At 36.9% G+C, this 24,071-nt stretch overlaps 1 protein-coding gene across 3 annotated transcripts in view; it reads left to right on the forward strand.

Moving 5' to 3' along the window:
* CNTN3 (contactin 3) overlaps positions 1-24,071 on the forward strand; it is a 299,956-nt gene that overhangs the window by 235,225 nt on the left and 40,660 nt on the right. For all 3 annotated transcript variants that reach the window (XM_032458081.1, XM_032458082.1, XM_032458083.1), the window contains exons 12-13: positions 2,688-2,815; positions 5,571-5,746. In XM_032458081.1, coding sequence (XP_032313972.1) covers positions 2,688-2,815; positions 5,571-5,746 — 304 coding nt within the window. The remainder of the gene's footprint in view (positions 1-2,687; positions 2,816-5,570; positions 5,747-24,071) is intronic.

The raw sequence follows: 24,071 nt of genomic DNA on the forward strand, positions 1-24,071 counted from the left end.
TATGTATTTAAATATGTGGAAATACAGAGTGATCTGCACACTTTCTGAATTTACTTCCTTATAATTTGTAAAGTGCCTTGCAACCTTCCTTCACCAACCCGATCTCGTCTATAGTGACTCTCTAGGGCGTACGATCATTTACTCATTCAACAAGCATTATTTTTTTTAGCATCTCCTCTATGCTAGGATCTGTTGAAGGCTTCAGGAATTTAGTGGTGAGTAATCCAGACACTATCCAGACACTCTCCCTGCCTTTCCAGAGAGCTCACAGTCTCTGAGCTTACTAGAGGAAAAAAGTATTATCAGATAAGCAAAAATAGGGTACATAATCAGCCAGTTGGCACATGCTATGACAGAAGCAAAGATCTTGTAAAATCAGTTCAGGAAGACATAATCCAACCCATGGGTTCAGGGAAGTGACCAAAATCTGAAAGTGGAGTAGACATAGAAAAACAGGTTTAATAAAGGCCCTAAGATAGGAAGAAGCATAAAAGCAATTAAAAGAAGGCTTGTATGATCAGAGAAAAGGAAACGAAGGGTAGAATTCAGGAGACCTCGTGTAGTTAGAGAGGCAAGGTCCTGATGGGAGAATGTGGCTAAGGCTTAGGATACAGGCTTTGTCCTCCAGGTAGTGCTAGGGAAGGGGGTCTAAGCACAGGATGGGCAGGAGGGAGTGAGCAGGATTAGTGATCAAATTTCTGTTTCTTTACACTAACTCCCCATGTTTCTGAAAAGCGTCTTCATCTCCTAAGTTCTCATTCATGTGCACCTCTCTGCAGGCTTTCCTCTTTTGTTTATCATCACACACGATTAGAGAAAAATCTCTGTTCTCTGATAAGGTAAGATCTAAAGAGATTTTTTTTTTTTGATCATCTATTTGTGAAAAGTGATCAGATTACATTTCACACCCAACAAAGTAGTCAGGGTTCCATGAAGGAAACCAGGCATAACACCTTTTTTTCTTTTTTTTTTTTTACATCTTCCTAGGAAAGTTCTTAGGCTTTTTAACCCTTCAGCTTAGTTCCTCAAGTTGAAATACAGTGGTGTGTTTTCTTATTAGCTGTCTAGGACATTGTTCTCAAACCCTTGTGTTTTAAATATACTTTGACATGTTAGAAAAAAACACACACATGAGCAGCTAACATTCATGGATAGCTCTGTCTAGCATCATGAACAGGTCCCTGTGTGCTAGCTCTCATTCCACTGCAACTTTCTCACTCAAGGAAACGTAACCAGGATGCATGTGAAAGTGGATGGATCACAAGCTATGGAAAACCCGCACGCGTGCACACACACACACACACACATTCACACATATACATGTAACATAAAATTCATATCTTCTGTATTGTTGATACATAAACTTGTACTAGTAATCACATTTTTGACACACACCTAAAAATCTTGTAGCATATAGGATAGTATTTAGAGACTGAGTCGAGATCCTCCAAGTCTATTCTGATGTCCTCAGCATCTTTTCTGTCTCCTCTACCATACGGCCCAAAAGTTGGAGGCATTTATTGACACATGTCATGTCATGCTGACCCTGGAGTTGCAAACATTTTCAGAAGTTTACCATCCATTTAGATAGATGCTAAACTCACCTGTCAAACATATGAACCATAAAAGATAAAAGGCATCCTAAGCATTAAATGCATGGTATGGATAATGAAGATTTTAGGAATTCGAAGAAAAGAGAAATAATGCTGAGTAGACAAGAATGGCAGTCACGATTCCTGTATCAGACTAAGGACAGGCCAACTCTTTCTCATTCTTCTTTCTCAGTTCAAATGGCACCTTTTCTAAGAGGCAACTTTTTTGAAGCACCTCATCATGGAGGCACTCCCTGTAGCCTTTGCTTTTGTTGTATTACCTTGTCTGTATCCTTCTAATTACTTCTCAAAAATCTGAACTTATTGTATTTACCTACTTAATCACTTACTGTCTGTGCCACTCACTACACCATCCTTTTCACGAAGGTGGGGACTTTCTTGCTCACCCAGTACTCTCAAGGACTCTACTAGCGTCTAGCACATATAAGACACTCATTTGTATTCCCCTTAGTTAATTAGTTAGATGCAAAAGCTTTAAGTACTTTTGATGTATGTTTAGAAACTCTAATATGATGTGCATTTGTGTTGCCCAGATTCTTTGCTGTAGCTCATGGGTGACCATGCGTACGTTCTGTTGCAAACTTTGGATTTATGCTACGTTAAATGTGACTCTCTCTGGTTCATAATGAGAGGCCAGTGAGTTTCTTATTTCTCATATGCTGTTTCAGATTTAGGGGAAACAGTGTCATGTCTGCTTTTTTTTTTCCTCCAAATTGATAAGGCTAACCCATGAGTAATCTACTTCACCATGTGCTTTTGGAAGACATTTCACAGTTATTTGATAAAGGCATCTCCCGTATCAGGTGTACTGTTAAGTAATGCTGTGAAGTAAAGCTGTGTGAAAATGTCAAGAAGCATTAGTAAATTGGTAAAGCGTCTTATTTAAGTCAGCTATGTGCATGTGTGTACAAGTTTTCTTTTAATTTGCTCTATTCCCAAGAAGTCTAAGGGCTGGTTTATCTAGCCTTAAAAATAAAAGCTTAAGGCAATACTTCTGTTAATTTTTTTCTATGCATTTTGAAAAAAAAAAAGTGATGACTCTACATTTATTAGTCCCATTTGTATTTCCTTTAGGATTTCTTTTTTAAAAGATGGTGGATTCAAAATTACCAATGTGACCAAAGCTGATGCTGGAATTTATACCTGCATAGCAGAAAACCAGTTTGGGAAAGCAAATGGTACAACACACCTGGTGGTTACAGGTAGGTGCAGCTCTTAAAGATTGCCTTACGTAGGGATGCACTGGGTGCTATGTTCCTAACATCACAAAGCAAAATATTTTTCACAACATGCAGTGCACCAAGAAGGTAGGACTTGTATTTACACTTGTGTTATTTTTAACAAGTGAAAGTCAAGAGACGATTCTTGATATTTCTTTATATACCACAGTGTGCACCAGGGAACACACGAGTTAAACCTCTGCAGGCCTAACGGGCAATAGAATTACAAATAGTACATGCTGCTGGTCTGCTTTTAGCTTATGCTATTCTTTTATGTCACATCTTTTGGGTACACTTTTTTCTTATTTCTTGTCTTTGCTATTTCCTGGAGATGTTTAAGCCCATGGAATAATCCTTGCTACTATAAGAGTCACTTAGAGTTGTGGATATATTTTGTTCATTCGTTCATTCAAAGAAATTGAGCACCTACCACGTGCCAGGTACTTGGGTTAATCAGTAAACAGAGGTACAAAGATGCTGTCTATGTGAAGCTTACCTTCTACCAGAGGTAGAAGGGAAATAAGCAGTAGGAATAAAAAGCAAGGAAACTATTAGGAGGGAAAAAGTTGCCAATAATTAGAAAATACAGAGGAGTGTATGGGAGACATAAGCATGAAACAGAGTGATGAGAATCAGCCTTGTTGAGAAGGAGAGGTGTGAACAAAAACTTCTCAGACATGAAGGAGTTAATAGATTCCTTGGGGACAGTCCTGTAGAGGTTTCGTAGACCTTATTAGGACTTCAGGTTTTAGCTGAAGTAGAAGCTGGTGCCAAGTTTTAAGCAGAGGAGTGAAAAGATGGGAAATACATTTTTAAAGGATTGCTCTGGCTGCTCTGTTTAGAAGAGACTGTGGAGAGTCAAGGGTGGAAGCAGGGCGATCTCAGGAGACCATCACAGTAACCCAGGCAGGAGTGCTAATGGCGTGAATGCGGGTGGCAGCAGAGCAGTTGTTGGGAAGGTATATGATCCTGCATCTGTTCTGCAGGCAGAGTCAGTGGGAGTTGCTAACAAATTGGATGTGAGGTCAGAGAGACTGAAAGAGAGGGATGCCTGCAGGGAAGAATAACAGTCAAAACAACTGAGATGGGCAAGGCCGAAGTTGTACAGGTTTGGGAGGTGGAGGAGGGTCAGATTTGTCTGCATGTGTTGCATGTAAAGTTTTTATTAGCCTCTATCTGTAAGTCGGACCACAGTATTCGGCAATAGTAAATAAATCCAAGATAGTGGGTTAAAATAGCAAAGATTTACTTTTTGCTAATGCTCCAAGTCCATGGGGGATCAGCTCTGCTGTCTTTATTCAGGAAAGAAGTGTCCCAGTGCCTCCACCATCTGGCACCTTGCCCATCATCATGGAAGAGGAGAGAAGATGTGTCAAATTGCCCATTAGTCCTTCCAGGCTTCTGCCTACCAGTGCCAAATAGCACTCTACTTACATTTCATTGGCCAAAGCATAGCATTTGGCTATGCCTGAGTTCAGAAGCATTGAGAATTTAATCCTACTGTGTGCTCTGAAAGGAATAATGGTGAACAGTAAGGTCTATCATAACACCTGAGTGAAGGTGCCAAGTAGCTAGTTGGATAAATGAATCTGAATCTGGGGAGAGAGATGGAGGATGGATGTATATATTTGGGTGCTGTTAGCATATGGTTAGGTACTTGACTTGAAGAGACTTCGGTAACATCACCAAGACAGTGAGTGAAGTTAAAGAATATGAAAAATCAAGGGCTGAGCTTGAGACAGTCCAACACTGAGAGATTTAGGAAAAGAAAAGGGACTCAAGAAGAGACAGAAATGGAGAGTCCTGCATGGTAGGAGAAATTGAAGAGAGTTTGGTGTCCCAGAGACCAAGCAAAGATAGTGTACCAAGGAGAAGATAATGAAAAACGGTCGCAGATGCTGCTAAAAGGTCAGTAAAGTAAGAGGAGGTCAAAACATTTACCACTGGATTTCGCAGCAAAGTGATCACTGAGGACCTTGATGAAAGCAGACGGGATGTGGGTACTAAAGTCTGCCAAGAATGAGTTAAAGAAGAAATTAAGTAGAGAAACTGTAGACAACATAAAAAATGACTTTTTTTGAAGACCTTGTTGCAACATGGAGCAAAGAAATGGGGAGTAGCAATGGAGAAGAGGAATCAAGAGAAGTTTAACTCACAAAGGATGGAAGGGCTGTGGTGATGATGGGGAAAGAAATGGGCATGTGGACATTTGCATTGGGGGAAAAAACAAGTCAATTTACATTCTAACTTACCATTCCTCTCATTGTACCTATTCTAAACGTCTTCCATGTAGTCTTTCAGAAGTCTGAGTCTATTTAAATTTTGGTAGTGATGCACTTTCCAGTCATTCAAAGTTGGTGAAAATATGGTGGTTTCTATTTCTACTCCTGTATTTCATGATGCAGTAACACTAACATGAAATTGATTTTGTAGTGGTATTATAACTCTTGTTTACAGGTGACTTCAAGTTTTAGACTTATATATCCCATAAATTTAGATAACCTAATTCTTTTAACAAGAATTTGTGGATCCAATGAAATATGTTATGGGTCTGCATCAAAATGTCTTTTTTAATCTTGAAGGCCTTTAATTATGTAGAGGTATATATATACACACACATATAGATATCTCTACAAACTTAAAATACTGTAATTTAGATGAACAATCTGTGAAAATTGCTTTCATCGAAATAAAAAATGCTGAAGTTGTGCTTAAAACTTTGTTATTTCCCCAATAGAACCAACGAGAATAACTTTGGCACCATCTAATATGGATGTATCGGTGGGCGAAAGTGTCATTTTGCCCTGTCAGGTGCAACACGACCCCCTTTTAGACATCATGTTTACCTGGTACTTCAATGGTGCCCTCACAGATTTTAAGAAAGATGGATCTCACTTTGAGAAAGTCGGTGGGGTAAGTTGTGACGCTTTCCTCATGCTTTTCACACGTGTCTTTGATATATTGTCCCGTAAAGAAACATCTGGCACGTATGTGATACTCTAGTAATAGTTTGTTCTATGAGTGAATCGAGGTTTTTGATTCTGTTGTGATCTAATTTTATTATCGTAATTACCAGAAAAAGCACATTTACTTCAACCTATAAATTACAATTTTATTTAAAATTGATGTTTGCTGTGTTTATATTAAATATTTTGCACAATATTTTTGTTGTTAGGATTCCATAGAAGGAAAATATTCTCTACAGGTGGTTATTTTCAACATGACGTGTTAATGAAGTTGAATGAAGTCACATTTGCTAAGTGCCTCCTATGTGTCAGGCCAGGCCCTTCATCCTAGTTAATCCTTACAATTGCCCAGGATGTTAGTGGTAAGAATTGTCATTTTCCATGTGCATAAACTAAGGATTTGTAGAGTTTGTTAACTCGCCCAGGGTTGCTGAGCTAGTTAGTGATGGAATTTACATTCAAACTGAGATCTGTGAGTCCTCAAATAAATACTTCCTATTGTTCCATTCTGTCTCCTCATTAGTGATGGTTCCACGTGAGGAAGAATTACATATTTGAAGGAAAAGTGGACACCTTGAGGAGAACTGTTAAGAAGTGACACTCAATGACCACACAGACTAACAGTAGGCCTCAGACCTGGTCACATGTCTGTGACCCCAGAATCACAGGGCCAGTTTCCCTTGTAGGCCTGTTTGCACTGATGCAGAGTTAGCTTCATTCATTTTGGCTAAGATGTCAGTGGTGCATCACAGGAGAGTCTGGGTTTTCTTCTTAAGGACACAGTGGCGTGATGGTCAACTCTGCTATATTCATTTGATACATATTTCTTATTAAATGTATGTATGTGTATACATAGGGCTATCAATGTACAAGGAATGTGTGCAGCTTAAAAGGGTGGTGTCAGAACTTGAATGATGTCCCCTCAAAAGATATGTTCAAATCCAAATGCCTAGTTGTGAAATATTAGACTCTATTAGTCTCTGCTTCTGGTACCTGGCAGAGCGTTCCTAAAACCCTTGGAGTTTCCTGGGTGATAAAATATCTTTTGTTCTAATGGGCTCCTGGATAGCTTCAGGATGCTCACGGGAATGACCAAGCCAAGATAGGAGGTTGGAGGCTTCAGCACCGCCCATCCTACCCCATCCTCCAGGAAGAGGAGAGCAACTGGGGACTGAGTTAACTCGGATGAGGCCTCTGTGATGAATCTTCCATAAAAATCCCCAAAATAGAGAACTTTTCATCACGAGAGCTTTCGGTTTGGTGAACACATCTACGTGCTGGATGAGTGATGCACCCAACTTAGAAGCACTTGGATCCCTAGCCACAAATAAGTGCACTTTCAGTGCCAGCTCTATTTTCTGTCATCTAGCTTATTCCACTTTCAAAGTTCTAGTTTTCTGTGTTGTTCTCACTGATGGAAGGCTTTCAAGAACTTCACCAATTGCTACAACCCATTAACATTTCTTTCACTATTGCTTTAAATGTTTGGGTTTTTTTTAAGTCACTTATTTCTTCTATCAGAACAGGCTAGGGCATATGCCAGTATTCTCAGCCAACTCTTTTCTCCATACTTAGGGTTTATCATTTGCCTTTCCTTGGAGAGAAAGCAAGGGAAGGCAGAAAAGTCTAGAACGTTACTTTCATAAACGATTCTTATCCCATCGGGGAAAGACTCCTTCTGTAACCCAGCTCTTGTCCCAACTTTAATCCATGAGGAATTTGATTTGAAACATTAGTTACCTTTGCTGTTAAATGTAGATAACTGTATCTCATTGATCTCCTGGATTTTAAATTCTTCATAGTATCTAATCCAATACAATGTCCTCACTCTGAGCTAATGCTAAAGAAATATATGTTGAAAGACTGAAAACCCAAAGTAGTTTGATTTTAGTATGCATTAAACATCCTTAAAGAAACATTAGTTAAAACTGAGCTAGATGGCTGCTTTCTGTAAGAGGATCTTGGAATTAAGAATATTCAGGATTATAATGTAACTTAACTGCTTCTGCACTACTGATAGGTTCTACATAAGGTCAGTCATCTCTACGGAAGTCACATATTGCAACATGAAATTTCATGAATTAACCCTGTCACTTGCCAATTCTGTTCTTTTTCTAACATGCTGTTTCATGGCCTATGAATTTTTTTATTGACTTGTGTCATGAGTAACAATATTCTCTCATCAGTATGAAACAGTAAGCCATGCAAGATGACATTACCCTTAAGCACAGGCAATTAAGTAAATTGGTTTTCTGTTGCATAAGGAGGGAATCTTAGAACAACTCTTATCCTCTGATTGTGTATTCATTGCAGCATTCACTTGATACCTAGAGAGTCTGCGTTTCTTTTATCCCAGGATGTTCATAGATGTAGCCCCTGATTTCAAAAGCAGCAAAATGTGAGGAGGAGCCAGGAAGTGGGCAAGTTGCCTAGAAAGCTGGGTAGTGTAAGAGCCAGGTTTAAAGGGGGAGGGGTAGTTCAGAAAATGGAAAATCCGACTTACAGCTTTCAGCTGTTTCAGCCACTTGTCATTGAGAGTACTCTGCATATTCAGTACTCATTCATTCATTGAAAAAACGTTTTGGGGGGAAAATCCAAAAAGCTCAAGAAGCTCCAACAATTTAGATCAGATCTATTGTGAGGACCTGTACATCACGCCAGGAGTGTGGCGGCAGTGTTACAGGAGGGGGAAATGTCACATCCCAGGACCCGTGCAAGTCCGCTACCAAGGGACACACTACCAAGTCAGGGGCCTTGGCTTCACACAGGAAGGAATTCAAGAGCGAGCCAAGGTAAAGTGAGAGCAAGTTTATTTAGAGAGAGAAACATTAAGTGGGGTGAATGCGGACCTTCTTAGATAAAGTGGGCGTGGCCCCAGGACATGGGGTTGTTGGTTTTAATGAGCTGAGTAATTTCATACGCTAAGGAGTAGGAGGAATATTCTTGCTATTTCAGGAAAGGGTGGGCGTCTTCAGGAATTGGGCCACTGCCCACTTTTTGGCCTTTTATGGTTCGCCCCGGAGCTGTCATGGCATAAGGGGGAGTGATTTTTAGTATTATAATGAGGGTGTAAGGAGCTAAGGGTCAATGACCAGACTGTTCTCAGTGTTCTTGGTTTCAGCCAGTTCCAGCCATTTTTTATCACATCCTCACGGCTGAGCCCCTTCTTCATTTATCTGACAGTTGTGTCCTGCCCTTTTCCCTCCTGTCTCAACAGCAGTTACAGGTTTCTGCCCAGTCAGAACGCGTAACATTCAGAAAAGCTTATTAAACCAACTGTCTAAAGCAAATTGACACATCACAGAGGCGAAGTGTGGGTCAGACAGGCCGGTTTCCGTGGGACAAATCAAAGTTGTTTAAATAAGGCAGCAGTAAAAGGCTTCCACTTAGGTCTACTGTCAAGCAAATCATGCTTATAGGCACCGTGTGGTTTAATCAGAGAAGCAGGGGATTTGTGTTCAGATACACATGAGCTCTAGATTCTCTTGTTTGCTAGATGATGTCCTCGTGTGAGTCACTGCACTTTCTGTTCCCCATTTTCTGGTTTCTTTTCACATCAGTTTCTAGTATTTGCCATGTTCCCTCTCACCACAAGATTCTGCCCGTACTGGTCCCTCTTCCAGGAACAGTATTCTCTTTCCTTTCGGCCTGTGTCTAGATATCTTCATATGTAGTTGTGCATATGTAGGTAAGAATGTATGTACTTACACGTATGCACTTTTATTTCAAACATGCACAGTAATAGGAAGTGACACAGTCCCAATAATACATATACAGTGGCATTCTAACATAGCCTTATTTAACCGACAGAATTCCACTCCATGCACTCAGCCAAAAAAAAAAAAAAAAGAGAGAGAGAGACAGAGAAAGAGATTGCATCACTCACCTGGTACCCAATATAACATCTTTCTCTGCTTTTAAATATACCTAAGCTTCCACTGACAGGAAAGAGGAGATAATAGCCCAAAATTCAAGAGAAATGAAAGAACATTATGATTTGGTACCTGAGGATCTAAGGGCTTGGCAGTTGAAGTATGCTTTTAAGAACATTCAGGAATAATTTGACTTGCCTTGATGAGCTAACTTTTGGACTTAGACATATTATATAATGGAGAGTCAGTGTAGATAAAAACTTTTGAACCAAAACACACCAGGTGTTCCCTGTATATTGTAAGGTTGTTTAAATGGATATGCTTTGATAAGCCTAATGTGGGGCAGATACTTTAGAAATGAAGCATGTATAGAGCCAAGCTGAACAGCTTCACAGACGTTTTATGGAATTGGATCTATGATGAATTAGAATGTGTGTGGATAAAAGTCACAGGAAGCAGTAAGAGGTTTAGCAGTGACAACCAATCTGCTATTCATTGGACTGGCTGACTTCAGCATGATTTATCTCCCACAGGCCACAATCTCACTCCAGCTACAGCAGCTACATGTGAGCTTGAGGCTTGATGTCTTTCCCAGCTCTTTGTGGTGGAAAAGAATATCTTTGAAAGAAATCGTTTGTGTGTAATAATACAATCTGGTCACTTTGATTGGATTTATTTCGTAGAATTATTTGGATATGAGGACTAAAAGTCTGAAAATAACAGCTATTTTTACAGCACAAAATTCTGTAAAAGTTCTTTATGTGCATTTTAAATACAGATCTGGGGTGAAAGCAGTCTCCAAACACTACATGCGGCGATACGCCACCTTTCTAAACAGCTCCCACTTACAGTGTCTTATAAATGTTATATCTTGTCCAAATTCAAAACATCAACTGATTTCGAAGGATCATTAAGAGAGTATATCCAGTAATAAGCCCATAAAAATTAGGGATTAGACCAGAAGAATTATTATTCATCTTGTGCCTACATCCCTGAAGCCCAGCCCCTCCCAAAAGCTATTTGGAGATTAAAAAAACAAGGATACTCCAATGTCTGTTGGAAAAAGGGAAATGCACAAAGTAGTTGAAGTAGAGTTTATTTCCCTAACTGATTATTTGCTCAGCCAGGCATAGAGAGGCTCATTTCCTACTTAAAGTATGATTGGTATCCCAGGGCTGTGTTTATTAAATACAATGTTTATTAAGATAAATGGGCCAGATCCACCCCTAATGGAAACCCTGTAAGCTTTAAATTTATAAGACTAGCAGAAGTCAAACCAAGTAACACATAACTTGAACTAAAACCCATAAAACAACAGAGCTACAATAAAAACTGAGGCTGTAAATGAAAAGATGTGCAAGTATTTATCAGTCAAATTCAATAAAAAGAAAGAGTGGCAATTGTTAATTAAAAAAATTTAATTCAAGACAAACATCAAAAGTAAAAAGGGTAAATTTATTTTGGAAAAGTTTGCTCTGCCATGAAGGTAAAACAATCATATAATACTCTAATTGGTGTACCATTAAAATATATTAAGTCAAAAGCAGAGAAAAATGAGAAACAAAATTGTCATGTAGTCTGAGACCTCCTCTTTCAACCATCAACAGATTAGTTTACCAAAAATTAGAAAAAGACAATTTTAGTACTATATTGTAATGGAAGTAAAAGATACACACAAAAATTTTGCCCTAAAAATAGAAACTACCTTTCTTTTTTATTCTTTTCACACTCTTATGAATTTTAGGAAAGAAAAATAACAAAACATGATATAGAAAGGAGATGGAAAAAGAAATAGATGGATGGATGGAATGTCCAAAAGTAAAAGAAAAGCTCTGGGAATTATTAAGCAAGAATAAAAGTTAAAATAACTAAAATTAGAAGTGAGAAAGAGAGTATAACAGATAACAAAGAATTAAAAAAAAATAAGAGTATACCATGTTAAGTCATATATATGAAAATTTGGGGGTTAAAATAAATTATCAAGATTAACAAGCATCAGGAAACCTTAGTAGATCCATAAGTATGAGAAACTATAAATCAAACCACCTTCCCCCAAAAGAGGATTCTAGGGTTAGAATTTTACTGGTAAATTTTTTCAAGTTTTTAGGAAACAAATAAGTTGTTATATAAACTATCTGATGATATAAAAAGTTAAAAATATTTTAACTTATTTTGTAAGTCTAACATATTCCTGAGAAGAAAACCTGGCAAGATAGCAAATAATTAGTAAATCTAAATCGATATCATGAATATTGTATGAAAACCTAAATTAAATTTTAGCAAAAATGACTGAACATCATATTAAAAGGATAACCTTTCATAAGTACTAGGTGATATTCTGGGAAATATGCATGCGCCATACCAATAAATATAATAAAATAGACCACTATATTCTCTCTGGGCACTTAAAAAACATTCGGTAAAATTAATGACCAACTGCAGGAGCAGAAAACTACTTCCACCATGTCTCAAAAATATCTTTAAAGGGAATACCAAGAATATTTTTAATCAGCAACAAGACAGGATACAAACAAGTACCATTACGGTAAAACCATTTGGAGGTGTTTGAGCCAATTCAGTAAGGTATGAACAAGAATAAAAAGTCTAGTTTTAGAAATGGGAAACAGAATTACCATTACTTGAGGATGAAATGGTATTAGGGCTACTCAAAACCCAGGAGTATCAACTCTAAATTTTTTTTTTAAATATCAGTGTTAAGGCAACTGCTTGGGTACAAGATAAATTTAAATAAAGTAATAACTTACTTATATATCAAAAGTAACCAATAGAAAAGTATAATGGGGCAAAAAGATTCCTCAAAAGATAGGTAAAATACATGTTAATAATTTGCACAAGTACGTATGGCTTAATAAAGACAACTACAGTACTCTCAGGATGGATGGGTGAATGGATGGATGGAAGGGTGGGTAGATGGAGAGAGAGAAGGGGAAAGATTATAAAAATTCAGTACTCCTAAATGAAATAAAACAGCTGTATATTGTAAGACTTTTAATTTTTCTTATATTTTTTCCATGGTTTTAAAATGACTCACAATCTGATTCCACTTCAAACAGTTCTGAGAGTGCTTAGAGTAAGAAACCAGGTAAGGAAAAGGTTAGGTAAAAGTATTTTGAAAAAAGAATAATGACACCTTGTCAATAATTCCGAGGGAGTTTTCTGGGGATATTGCTCAGGTATGGAATTGCTGGATAAGATTTCAATTACACATATAGTTGCAGCATTAAAACATCTGAACTCAGAATTTCAGCTTTTGAAAGCTGTTTCATTCTCTTATGCACTGTTGATGTTTATCTCTTTGTCTCAGTTTTCTTATCTGTAAAACTGACACAATCATAGTACTTTATTCTGAGGTATATATAAAATAATTAGAACAGCACATGTTAGCTGCTGCTGTTTTTGTTGTTATTATTATTACGGTTACTCCTACTGTCACTAGTGGTAGGGTTGTTTCTAAAGTGTTCTCCAGGAAAGCTGCAGCAATTTATGTGCCCATCCACAGAACAGGAGGGCGTCTGTTTCTTTGGAAAATTCTTTTCCACACATTATTTTTTTTAAAATACTTTGTCAAACAGATGGTTGAGAAGTGGTATCTCATAATCACCAGTTTCTCATTTCTCAGATTAATAGTAAAATGACAATCTCTCCATTTTGCTTATTAATAAATTAGATACTTAAGAAATGAGTCAGAATTATAACTGACTCCTCCAAATCAAGAAAATTAGGGGCTTAATACTGACTTATGAAATGCAAGATTACTTTTGTAGAAAATAGAAAAAAATTGCCTAATTTCTACCTAGAGAAATTCACAAAAGCCCAGCTGCCTGTATTGTTGTACAGAAGGATATTCAACAAATTATTTTAAATCTGCCAATAGAGAATGACTTCAAAAAGCTTCAGTGACAAAGCACACACAGCTTCAAGACAGCCATTGGCCAGATAAGACCTATTTTATTTTTTCTAGAAACAACGTAATGAAATTTACATTTACGTATAGTAGATTTTCATCTCATCTATTTCTTGTGTCCGTTGGACAGTATTCTCCTTAAGATCACAACTTGAAATCCATCACTTACATACAAATTCACATTGTGTACTGGCCATATCCAGCAAATGCAAATTTGTATTCTCTGCTCATTTCTTCCATCAGAATTCAGAACTTTGTATTGCTTTACAGATTTACAGTAGATCTTTATGTAGTCAAGCTATTAATTATATCTTAGTTAATTCGCTGGAAATATCTTCTTTTAATATGTCACTTTTGTGTTAACTGGTCTATTATATCATTCGTAGAATAAAAGTTTTCATTTTCACATAGTCAAAAAAATCTATCTTCTTTTCCTAAGAGTTTTCATAACTTTGGTTGAATGGGATATTCAAGCTGTGGGAATTTTAAGAGAGTTACGGAGATTTTAGAACTAGTGTTCCAGGGGGTTACATAAGAACATTTGGAAATGTTAGAGAGGCTGGTGCCACTGGGAAAGAAACTTTGGGAGAGATGCAGATATTTAAGGAGAAATTCAGGGAGATTTTGCCATGAATTTCATCTTCTTTTCCCACAAAACTTCCATAAAATTACATCACTCCAGTTCTTAGGAGTTGACTTTTTTCCTGAGGTGGGGGTGTCAGTTGTTTGCTGTTGATCTTAGGACATGCTGGGATTCCACCATTGCAGCCACCCTCCTGTTAGCCAGTTGAAAACTGTAAGCTACCTCGAAAGAGACATTAACGTGTATGTTTGTGTACCTGACAATATGTTTGTATGCATACCGGCACATGAAAATCCACAGTTACTTGCACAGATACTTGAAAAAAAATCTCTAAAGAAAGTTCTGAGAGTCACTAATAATTCATTCGGTATTGCTTACAATTCCTTCAGATCCTCCACACTATTAATTTCCATAACACATACTTACCTGCATCTGTGATTTGCAGATTTGAAACATCTCATCTCTGGAGGGGGAGGAAAGAACTAGCAGCTTATAATTTCGGTTTTGTTTTGTTTGGCAAAGGAGGGTGGGGCTAAGGCTCATGAATACATTCTGAAAAAGAGGACTTGTCAAAAAGAGGCTTAAATCTAATAAGTCCAATAAATGAACAAACCAATCAAACCAAATGAAGCAAATGGTATCTGCTAATCATAGCATTATTTTTACTCATGACAGCTAATTTTTAACAACTTGATTGTGAAATAATTTACATAATTCAATTATTTCAAGTGTAAAATTAAATAGCTTTTAGTATGTTCAAAGAGATATGCATCCATCAACATCATCAATTTTAAAATATTTTAATTACTTCAAACAGAGACCTCATACCCACTAGCCATAATCCCCCAACTCCTCTACCTCCCCCACTCCCAGCCATAGGCAACCACTAATCCACTTTCTGTCTCTCTGTATTTGCTTAACCTGGACATTTTATATAATGGAATTATGCAGTGTGTGGTCCTTTGTGACTTTTAAAATTTATATTAATTTATTTTTATCTGTTATTAATTATTCATAATAAGTATTTAATTAACTTATTTTTATTAATGCATTTTATGTTTAGAGGAGTTTTACACTCACAGAAAATTTGAGTGGAAAGTACAAAAAGTTGTTCCCATTCAAACCCTGTCTTCACACATGCACAATCTACCCCCTTATCAGCATCCTGCATCTCAGTGGTAGATTTGTTACAATCCATGAACCTACACTGACACAACTTTATCACCCAGGGTTCATAGTTTACATTAGGGTTCTCTAGGTGTTGTACGTTCATTGGGTTTTGACAAATGTATGATGACATGTATCCACCATTTCAGTATCGTACAGAATAGTTTTACTGCCCTAAAAATCCTCTGTACCCCACCTATTCATTTCTTCTCCCCCCCTAGCCTTGGGAGCCAGTTATCTTTACTAGCTGCATAGCTTTGCCTTTTCCCATAATGTCCTATAGTTGGAATCATGTAGTACATTGCCATATAGCCTTTTCAGATTGGCTTCTTTCACTTAGAACTATACAATTACGTTTCCTCCATATCTTTTAATGACTTGATAGCTCAGTTTTTTTTTAAGCACTGAAAACTGTTCCGTTGACCAGATGTAGTATAATTTGTCCACTGACCTACTGAAGGCCACTTTGGTTATTTCCCATATTTTGCAATGATGACTAAAGCTACTGTAAACATCTATGTGCAGGTTTTGTGTGGACATGTTTTCAATTAATTTGAGTAGATATCAAGGAGTGAGGGTGCTGGGTCATATGGCTAGAGTATTTTTAATTTTGTAAGAAACCACCAAACTGTCTTCTAATGTGATTGTACTATTTTGCTTTCCTCTAGCAGTGAATGAGAATTCCTAGTGTTCCACATCCTTGTAAGTACTTGGTGGTGTCACTATTCTGGATTTTGGCCAGTCTAGTAGGTGTGAAGTTATTTCATCATTGTTTTAATTTGAAATGCTCTAATGACACATGATGTTGAACATATTTTTCATTTACTTATTTGTGAGCTATGTATCTTCTTTCACGAGGTGTCTGTTCAGGTCTTCTGTCCTGTTTTCTAATAACCTGATTTCTAGTCAGGTTATTAATTTTCTTACTGTTGAGTTTTAAAAGTTCCTTATGTATTTTGGATAATAATCCTTTATCAGTTGTGTCTTTTGCAAATATTTTCTCCCAGCCTGTGGCATGTCTTCTCAGTCTCTTGACCTTGGTTTTTACAGAGTAGACATTTTTAATGGTTTCTTTCATGGAATGTACCTTTGATGTTGTAATCTAAAAAGCCATTGCTGTATCCAAGGCCATCCAGATTTTCTCCTATGTTATCTTCTAGAAGTTTTATATCTTGCTGTGTACATTTTGGCCTATGATCCATTTGAAGTATTATTTGTGAAGGGTGTAAAGTTTGTGTCTAGATTTTTTTTCTTTTTTGTTTGGTGATGACTAGTTCCAGGAAAATTTGTAGAAAAGTCCATCTTTGTTCCATTGAATCATTTTTATATCACTGTCAGTTGACTATATTGATTTGCATGTTTCTGGCTTCTCTATTCTGACCTGTTTGTCTGTCCTTTCGTCAATAGCACACTGTCTTGATTACTATGCCTTTATAGTAAATCTTCAGTGAGAAAGTGCCAGTCTAAGTTTGTTCTTCTCCTTCAGTATTGAGTTAGATATTCTGGGTCTTTTGCCTCTCTTTGTAAATTTTAGATTCAGTTTGTCAGTATTCATGAACTAACTTGCTGGGATTTTGACTGGGATTGCATTGACTCTTGTACATCATGTTGGGAAGAACTGACATCTTGACAGTACTGAGTCATTATATCCGTCAATATGGACTCTCCATTTATTTAGTTCTTTGATATCTTTCATCAGAGTTTTGTGGGGTTTTTTCACATAGTTCTTATATGTATTTTGTTGGATTTACACCAAATTATTTCATTTTGGATGATGTTAATGTAAATAGCAATGTGTTTTGAATTTCAAATTCCACTTGTTTATGGCTGGCATATAGGAAAGCCATTGGCTTCTACGACCTTGCTATAATCATTTATTAGGAACTATTTTGTTGATTCAGATTTTCTAAGTAGATGATCATATTGTCTGAGAAAAAAAGGACAGTTTTATTTCCTTTTCTCTTCCATTGTAGTATAATTGACCTACAGCACTGTGTTAGTTCCAGGTGCACAACGTAGTGATTTGACACTCCTATACATTATGAGATGATAACCATAATAAGTCTAGTTACCATCTGTTGATGTACAAAGTTATTCCAATATTTTTGACTATATTCCCCATGCTGTACATTTCATCCCCATGACTCATTTATTTTATAACTGGAAGTTTTTACCTTCTAATTTTTGTCATCTATTTCCTTTACCACCACACACTACCCTCCTCCCCTCTGGCAACCACCTGTTTGTTCTCTGTATTTATGAGTCTATTTATATTTTGTTCTGTTTGTTCATTTGTTTTATTTTTTAAATTTCACATATGAGAGAAATCATATGATTTCTTTCTCGATCTGACTTCTTTCACTTAGCATGATACACTCTAGATCCATCCATGTTGTCCACAAATGGCAAGATTCCATTCTTTTTTTATGGCTGAGTAATATCTATTGTATGTGTACCACATCTTTGTATCCATTTACCCATCAGTGACCACTTAGGTTGTTTACATATCTTGGCTATTGTAAATAATACTGCAACGAAGGTGGGGGTGTGTATATCTTTTTAAATTAGTGTTTTTGTTTTCTTTGAGAAAATACCCAGAAGTGGAATTGCTGGATCATATGGTAGTTCTATTTTTAATTTTTTGAGGAACCTCAATACTGTTTACCATAGTGGCTGTAGCAATTTTCATTCCTACCAACAGTGTACAAGTGTTCTCTTTTCTCCACATCCTCACCAACACCTGTTTTTTATTGTCTTTTTGAGCATAGCCATTCTAACAGGTGTGAACTTGTATCGCGTTGTGGTTGTATTTGCATTTCCCTGATGATTAGTGATTCTGAGCATCTTTTCATGTACTTATTGCCCATCTTTATGTCTTTGGAAAAATGTCTGTTCAGATCTTCTGCCCAATTTTTAATTGGGTGGTTTATTTATTTTTGCTATTGAGTTGTATGAGTTCTTTATATATTTTAGATATTAACCCCTAATCAGATATGATTTGCAGTTATTTGCTCCCATTTAGTGAATTGCCTTTTCATTTTGTTGATGGGTTCCTTTGCTGTGCGGAAACTTTTTACGTGGATGTAGTTCCACTTGTTAATTTTTGCTTTCATTACTTTTTGCATGTTTTGCCACTTTGTGTTAGGTATGTATACATTAAGGATTTTTATGTCTTCTTAGACCTAAAAAGGTCCCTTTATCATTGAATAATGCTTCCTTTATCCTCAATAGTTTTCTTTATTTTAAAATCAGATCTGTCTGAAATTAATATAGCTACTCATACTTTCTTTTGTTTTTTGTTAGCATGGTACCTTTCTCCATCCATTTACTTTTAATCTATATATGCTCTTATATTTATGTGTGTCTTTTGTAGATTATATATAGTTCTTATTTTCTGATCAACAATGATAATCTCTTTTTAATTGGTGTATTTACCATTGACATTTAAGATGATTACTGATGTAGTTGGATTAATACCTACCATATTTCTTCTCTTTTTTATTTGTTGCCCTTCTTTGTTCCTGTTTTTGCTTCCCTACATTATTTTGCCTTTTATGGTTTTAACTGAGCCTTTTTTTATAATTCTGTCTTTCTTTCTTAGCATATCATTTTTTAAAGCTTTTTAGTAGTTACCCTAGAGTTCACAGTATATTTTTACAGCTAATCCAAGTCCACTTTCAGATATCCCTGTACTGTTTTACAGGTAGTGTGAGTACAACATAATAACAAAATATTAGTAATTTCTCCCTCTCATCCTTTGTATAATTGTTGTCTTTCATTTCATTTACATGTATCCATACACACACACACACACACACACACACATAATAAAATACATTGTTAATGTTTTAAACAAACTGTAATTTATTAGAAGAATAAGAAAGATAAAAGTTTTTATTTTACTTTGACTTATTTATTTTCTGATGCTCTTCCTTTCTTTATGCAAATCCATGTTTCTGACCTGTATCATGTTCCTTCTCTCTGGAGAACTTCTAACATGTCTTGCAAGGCATGTCTGCTGGAAACAAATTTCCTTAATAGTTTTAAGAATGTGTGTATTTCTCCTTCACTTTTGAAGGACAGTTTCTCAGGGTACAGAATTCTAGATTAGTGGGATTTTTTTCTCACACCACTTTAAATATTTTATCCTGCATGATTTCTGCAAAGTCAAATGTAATTCTGATCTTTGTTCCTCTATAAGTAAGGTGTTTTATCCCCTGCCTCTGGCTTATTTCAGGAGGTTTTCTTTACCTTAGATTTTTTGAAGTTTGACTGTGATGTACCTGGGTATAATTTTTATGGCATTTATTCTGCTTGTCTTTTTTATGAGCTTATTGGACCTGTGGTGTCATTTCTGATATAAATTTGGAGAAATTCTTGGTCACTACTGCTTCAGATAATACTTCGGTTCCCTTTTTCTCTTTCTCCTTGTTCTCATATCACTATTACATAGTTCTTAGGTATTTTGTTCTTTAAGTCTTTTCATCTCTGATTTTCACCTTCGGAAGTTTTGATTGTCATATGTTCACACTTAGAGATTGTTTTCTCAGCATGTCTAGTCTACTAATGAGCCCATCAAAGCCATTATTTACCTTTTTTTTCCTTTAGAATTTCCATCCCTCTGCTTACATTACCCTCTATTTTTGTAAATTGTCTACATTTTCCATTAAATCCCTTAGCCTATTAATCGTAGTTCTTTCAAATTTCTGATCTGATAATTCTTGTCATATCTGATGCCTTTTCTGATGTGTATTCAGCGTCTTAACACTGTGCTTTTTGCCTTTTAGTATGCCTTATCATTCTTCTGCTGAAGGACAGACAGGACATACCAGGTGAAAAGAACGGGCCTTTACTAGTATGGTGGTAAGGTGTCGGGGTCGGGGAGTATTCTCTAGTCCACTAACGAGGTCTCGTTGTTGTGGTGAGCCTCTGCCTCTGGACTGTGAAACTCACCCATGCTTCCGTGTCTCCCCCTTACCAGTCTGGTGAGACAGGATGACTGGAGGTACTGGAGCTGTAAGTTTTCCTTCCTCCATGTGTGAAGCTAGAGGGATCTGGATTGGGGTATTTTTCCTTGGAAGAAGTGTTAGGCTCTTATAAAACCCCAGCAGGTTAGACAATAGTGAAACAGTTTCTCCTGAAGGCAACCTTTGTTAAAAAGAAAAGAATGCTCTGCCTTATTTCATAATGGTTCCTTTTCTCGTCCCCTGCCAGAAAAATGAGGGGATTTTCGTCTACCATTCACAGTGAGGGCCTGGTAGAGGTGCTGGATGTGAAACTCACAAAAGTGTGGGGGGGCTACCTATGTCTGAAGTCCCTGGAGTGTTCACTCTCAGACTTGTCCACTCTGAGCCTCCGACAATTCATCACTCACGGTTCAGGTTTCTCTACCCCTGGACTGGCTCCCCTGGAAGTTTCTGCAGGTGGGTTTCTGCTCTAGTAAGCTGTGGCCCTCTGTATTTACCTGTTTGTGTCTCCAATTTTGGAAGCAGTCGGTTTCTCTGGGATCCCACTTCTCTGTCAGATCTAAGAAGAGTCGTTTATTTTTCAGTTTGTTCAGCTTTTTGCTTGTTGTCAGAACGGAATGGTGACAGCTAAAATTCTTAAACACAGACCAAAAACCAGAAGTCAGAGTGAATGGCCCATTTTTAACTTGGTTATATGCCTTTTTATTATTAGTTGTAATTGTCCATAGTCACTTAGATTTTATGCTCCAGTTTCAGAAAGAAAATTATTCTACTTTACAAGACATGATATTTAATTATACCATTTAATTGAGCTGGACATGAATAAGTAAGTGAAGAATAAATGGGTCATTTAGGACAATTTAAAATTTTAGACCTGAAACTCACGAATTTCAGCTGTTTTTATTATTATTATTACTACTATTATTATTTTTTATTATTATTACAGTAAACACTCTGATTTTATAAACCATTTTTTAGCACTGACTTTAAAATTTTATATCATGCTCTTGACCAGAAAAATAGTCTAATGGTAGTCACATTTGACGTCCAGCATACTGTTTTTGGCAACTTCTTTTAATAAGATTTTGAGATTTAAAAAAAAAAATCTGTGCTTCTGGAATGTCAGGAAAAGTGTTGAAATACATTGGTCTGCAGCTGTAATAAAGTTAGTGTGATCTCCTTGGGAGCTTATACTCTCCTGGGAGAGAGTATAATTTTATTCTCTCAGACTGCTTGTGTGTCCCTTCTCTGGTTCACATACAAACTACTGGTATGAAAGAAAGGGTGATCTAGACCAGAGTTACTGGGGTTTTTAAAAATCTACATTGGGTTCTTGGCACAGTCAGCTTAAAATAATCCTACAAAGGTGCATCTTGATTACTAAATACCGCAGACTGTTCTCCCTCTCTCCCTCCTGATGGGAGGAACCCGAGGAAAAGATAGAAGGGAAGGAAACCCATTGTGTATAGTTCATATGGGTCAGCTACCCACAAAAGAGACAGTGTGACAGGAACAGGATGGATCTGGAGGGCTGTGGCGCCTGCTGTTTTCCAAAGACGGCTGCAACAACACGCTTTGCCCAACATGCTCTTCTTTCAGTATGACTGACACTCTTCTCCATCAAGTGGAAAAATGTATGCCTCTCCCTTTGACCCTAGTAGGCCTTTGTGACGGCCCTGACCAGTGAAGACCAGCAGGAGTGATGCTCTGTGATTGCTGAGGCTAGCTCATAAAAATGCCTGCACTTCCACCTTGTTCCACTGGTGCAATTTCTCTTCGAATCCAGCCACCATAACATGAAGAAGCCCAAGTAGACTGTGCAGAGGTCTACCTCCAGAGGAACTAAGTTCCCCAGCCCGTAGGTGTGGCTGAACTCCCAGTCAGTAGCCAACACTGCTCTCCAGTCATGTAGATTGGCTGGCTTGTCCCAAATCACGCTGCACCAGCTGATGACGTTCACAACAGAGATGAGCTGTTCTCCCTGAGCTCTGCTCAGATTGTGCATTCCTGAGCAGAATAAATGATCATCATTTTTTTAAGCTACGAAGTCTTGGAGTAATTTGTTACATACCAAGAGTAATTGGGACTAAAAGTAAACATAAGACATTTAGGACAACTTGGTCAAGTTTCAACAAGGCTTTTTATTCCTTTGTATCAGTGGACTTTCTTTTTCATATACTAGCCTTATCATTCTACAAGGGACAAATCTACCCCAGCTATATTTTAAACCTCTAGTATGAGGGTAAAAACAAAACAAAACAAAATTACATTTGATCTATGAGTTAAATTGTTACTCGGGATAGGTTCTTGGGACTTGAAATAGTTTCATTCTATGTCAGAATTGTTAGATCAATTCAGAATAACCCTTGGGTGATTCACATTGACTAATGATGAATCTATATGAACCTATAGAAATCTATCACCATGTTGAATTATTTCAATGACTATTGTTTTTAAATGACAAGTACATCAGGGCCGTCTAATATCACGGAAATGAGCCTTGTGCTTGACATGTAGTACCTGTTTCCCAAATATTAGTTTTCTTACACATCTTTGAGAATGAAAATATACACAGGAGTGCTGTTCTCAGCTTATAAAGCCAGCACTAAACAGCCTAACTTAATGATAATGTTATGCATTTATTAACTGCAGAATTTTAGAGTTAGGGAAGATCTGAGTGATTATCTTGAACCTTGTATTTTCAAGAGTGAAGATGAAGAATATAAAATCTCAGAAGGTTTAAAGATTTTTATTCCTAATTGATCATTAGTATCAGCTAAAGGGTCTCCTCTTTCTAGTCCATTCTGATTTAATTGTTCTGTGAAGCAAACTAGGCATTTCTGGTTTGTTTGTTTTTTTTAAAGACTCTCCAGCTGAATTTGCTGTACAGTGAACACTCAGAGCTACTGGGTTTAGTGAACTGGGTCACCTTGCGTTTTTCAAAGCACTGACTAGGTATTCAATAGGCAGTATTAAATAAGGCAGAATGAGACCTATTCTATTTCCAATTTTGTTTCAGTCTTTTAGGTTAAATCAAGGAGAGTAATTCAGTATGGTGTTAGGTTTATCACTAATGATTCTCTAATTATTGCTAATCTCCTTTTTTAATTAAAAGAAGGCAAAGGTTCCAGTCTCAGAGACTTTGACAGCATCCAGCTAGTGTCCATTTATGTTATTTTGGACAGTGTCCATTTGCATTATTTTTTACTCACTGTATTCATTCTGACAGTTAACAGTTAGCAGTTTTCTGTGCTAGGTAAAAGTACACATTTTCTGTATTGACTTACATATAATTTAAGTTTAAGAAAGTTAATCAGCTTAGGAAAGAATTAAGTAAATAATAGAGCATTTAGTACTGGAATATAGCAAAAAAAAAAAAAATACAGAGGTGTATCTCTAATGACTGATGTTTAGAAAACACTGAGGTCCCATCACTGTGGAAACAAGCACTGGGTATCCTGAAATCACCAGCTTCCAGTAAGATGCTCCACAAACACTGCACTGGCTGGAAAAAAATAAATCCCAAAGTTGTTAATATGAACTTGATGTTAAAATAGAAAAGCTCATACCTTTAAGGTAACTTGGGCATTTGATACAATTTTAAATATGCATGAAGGATCTTTGACCAAATTTTTATCTTTCATGCATCACTTTCGAAACAGTTATGGCAAAACAAGCTGGGCCCTAAATCTTGTAGTGGAACAGTTATTCCAGCTTGTTGGGATCAAAGAAAGTCAAAAACTTTTGATGTGAACAGG

Source organism: Camelus ferus, chromosome 17, assembly GCF_009834535.1.
Source record: "Camelus ferus isolate YT-003-E chromosome 17, BCGSAC_Cfer_1.0, whole genome shotgun sequence".
In the NCBI taxonomy this organism is placed as follows: domain Eukaryota; kingdom Metazoa; phylum Chordata; class Mammalia; order Artiodactyla; family Camelidae; genus Camelus; species Camelus ferus.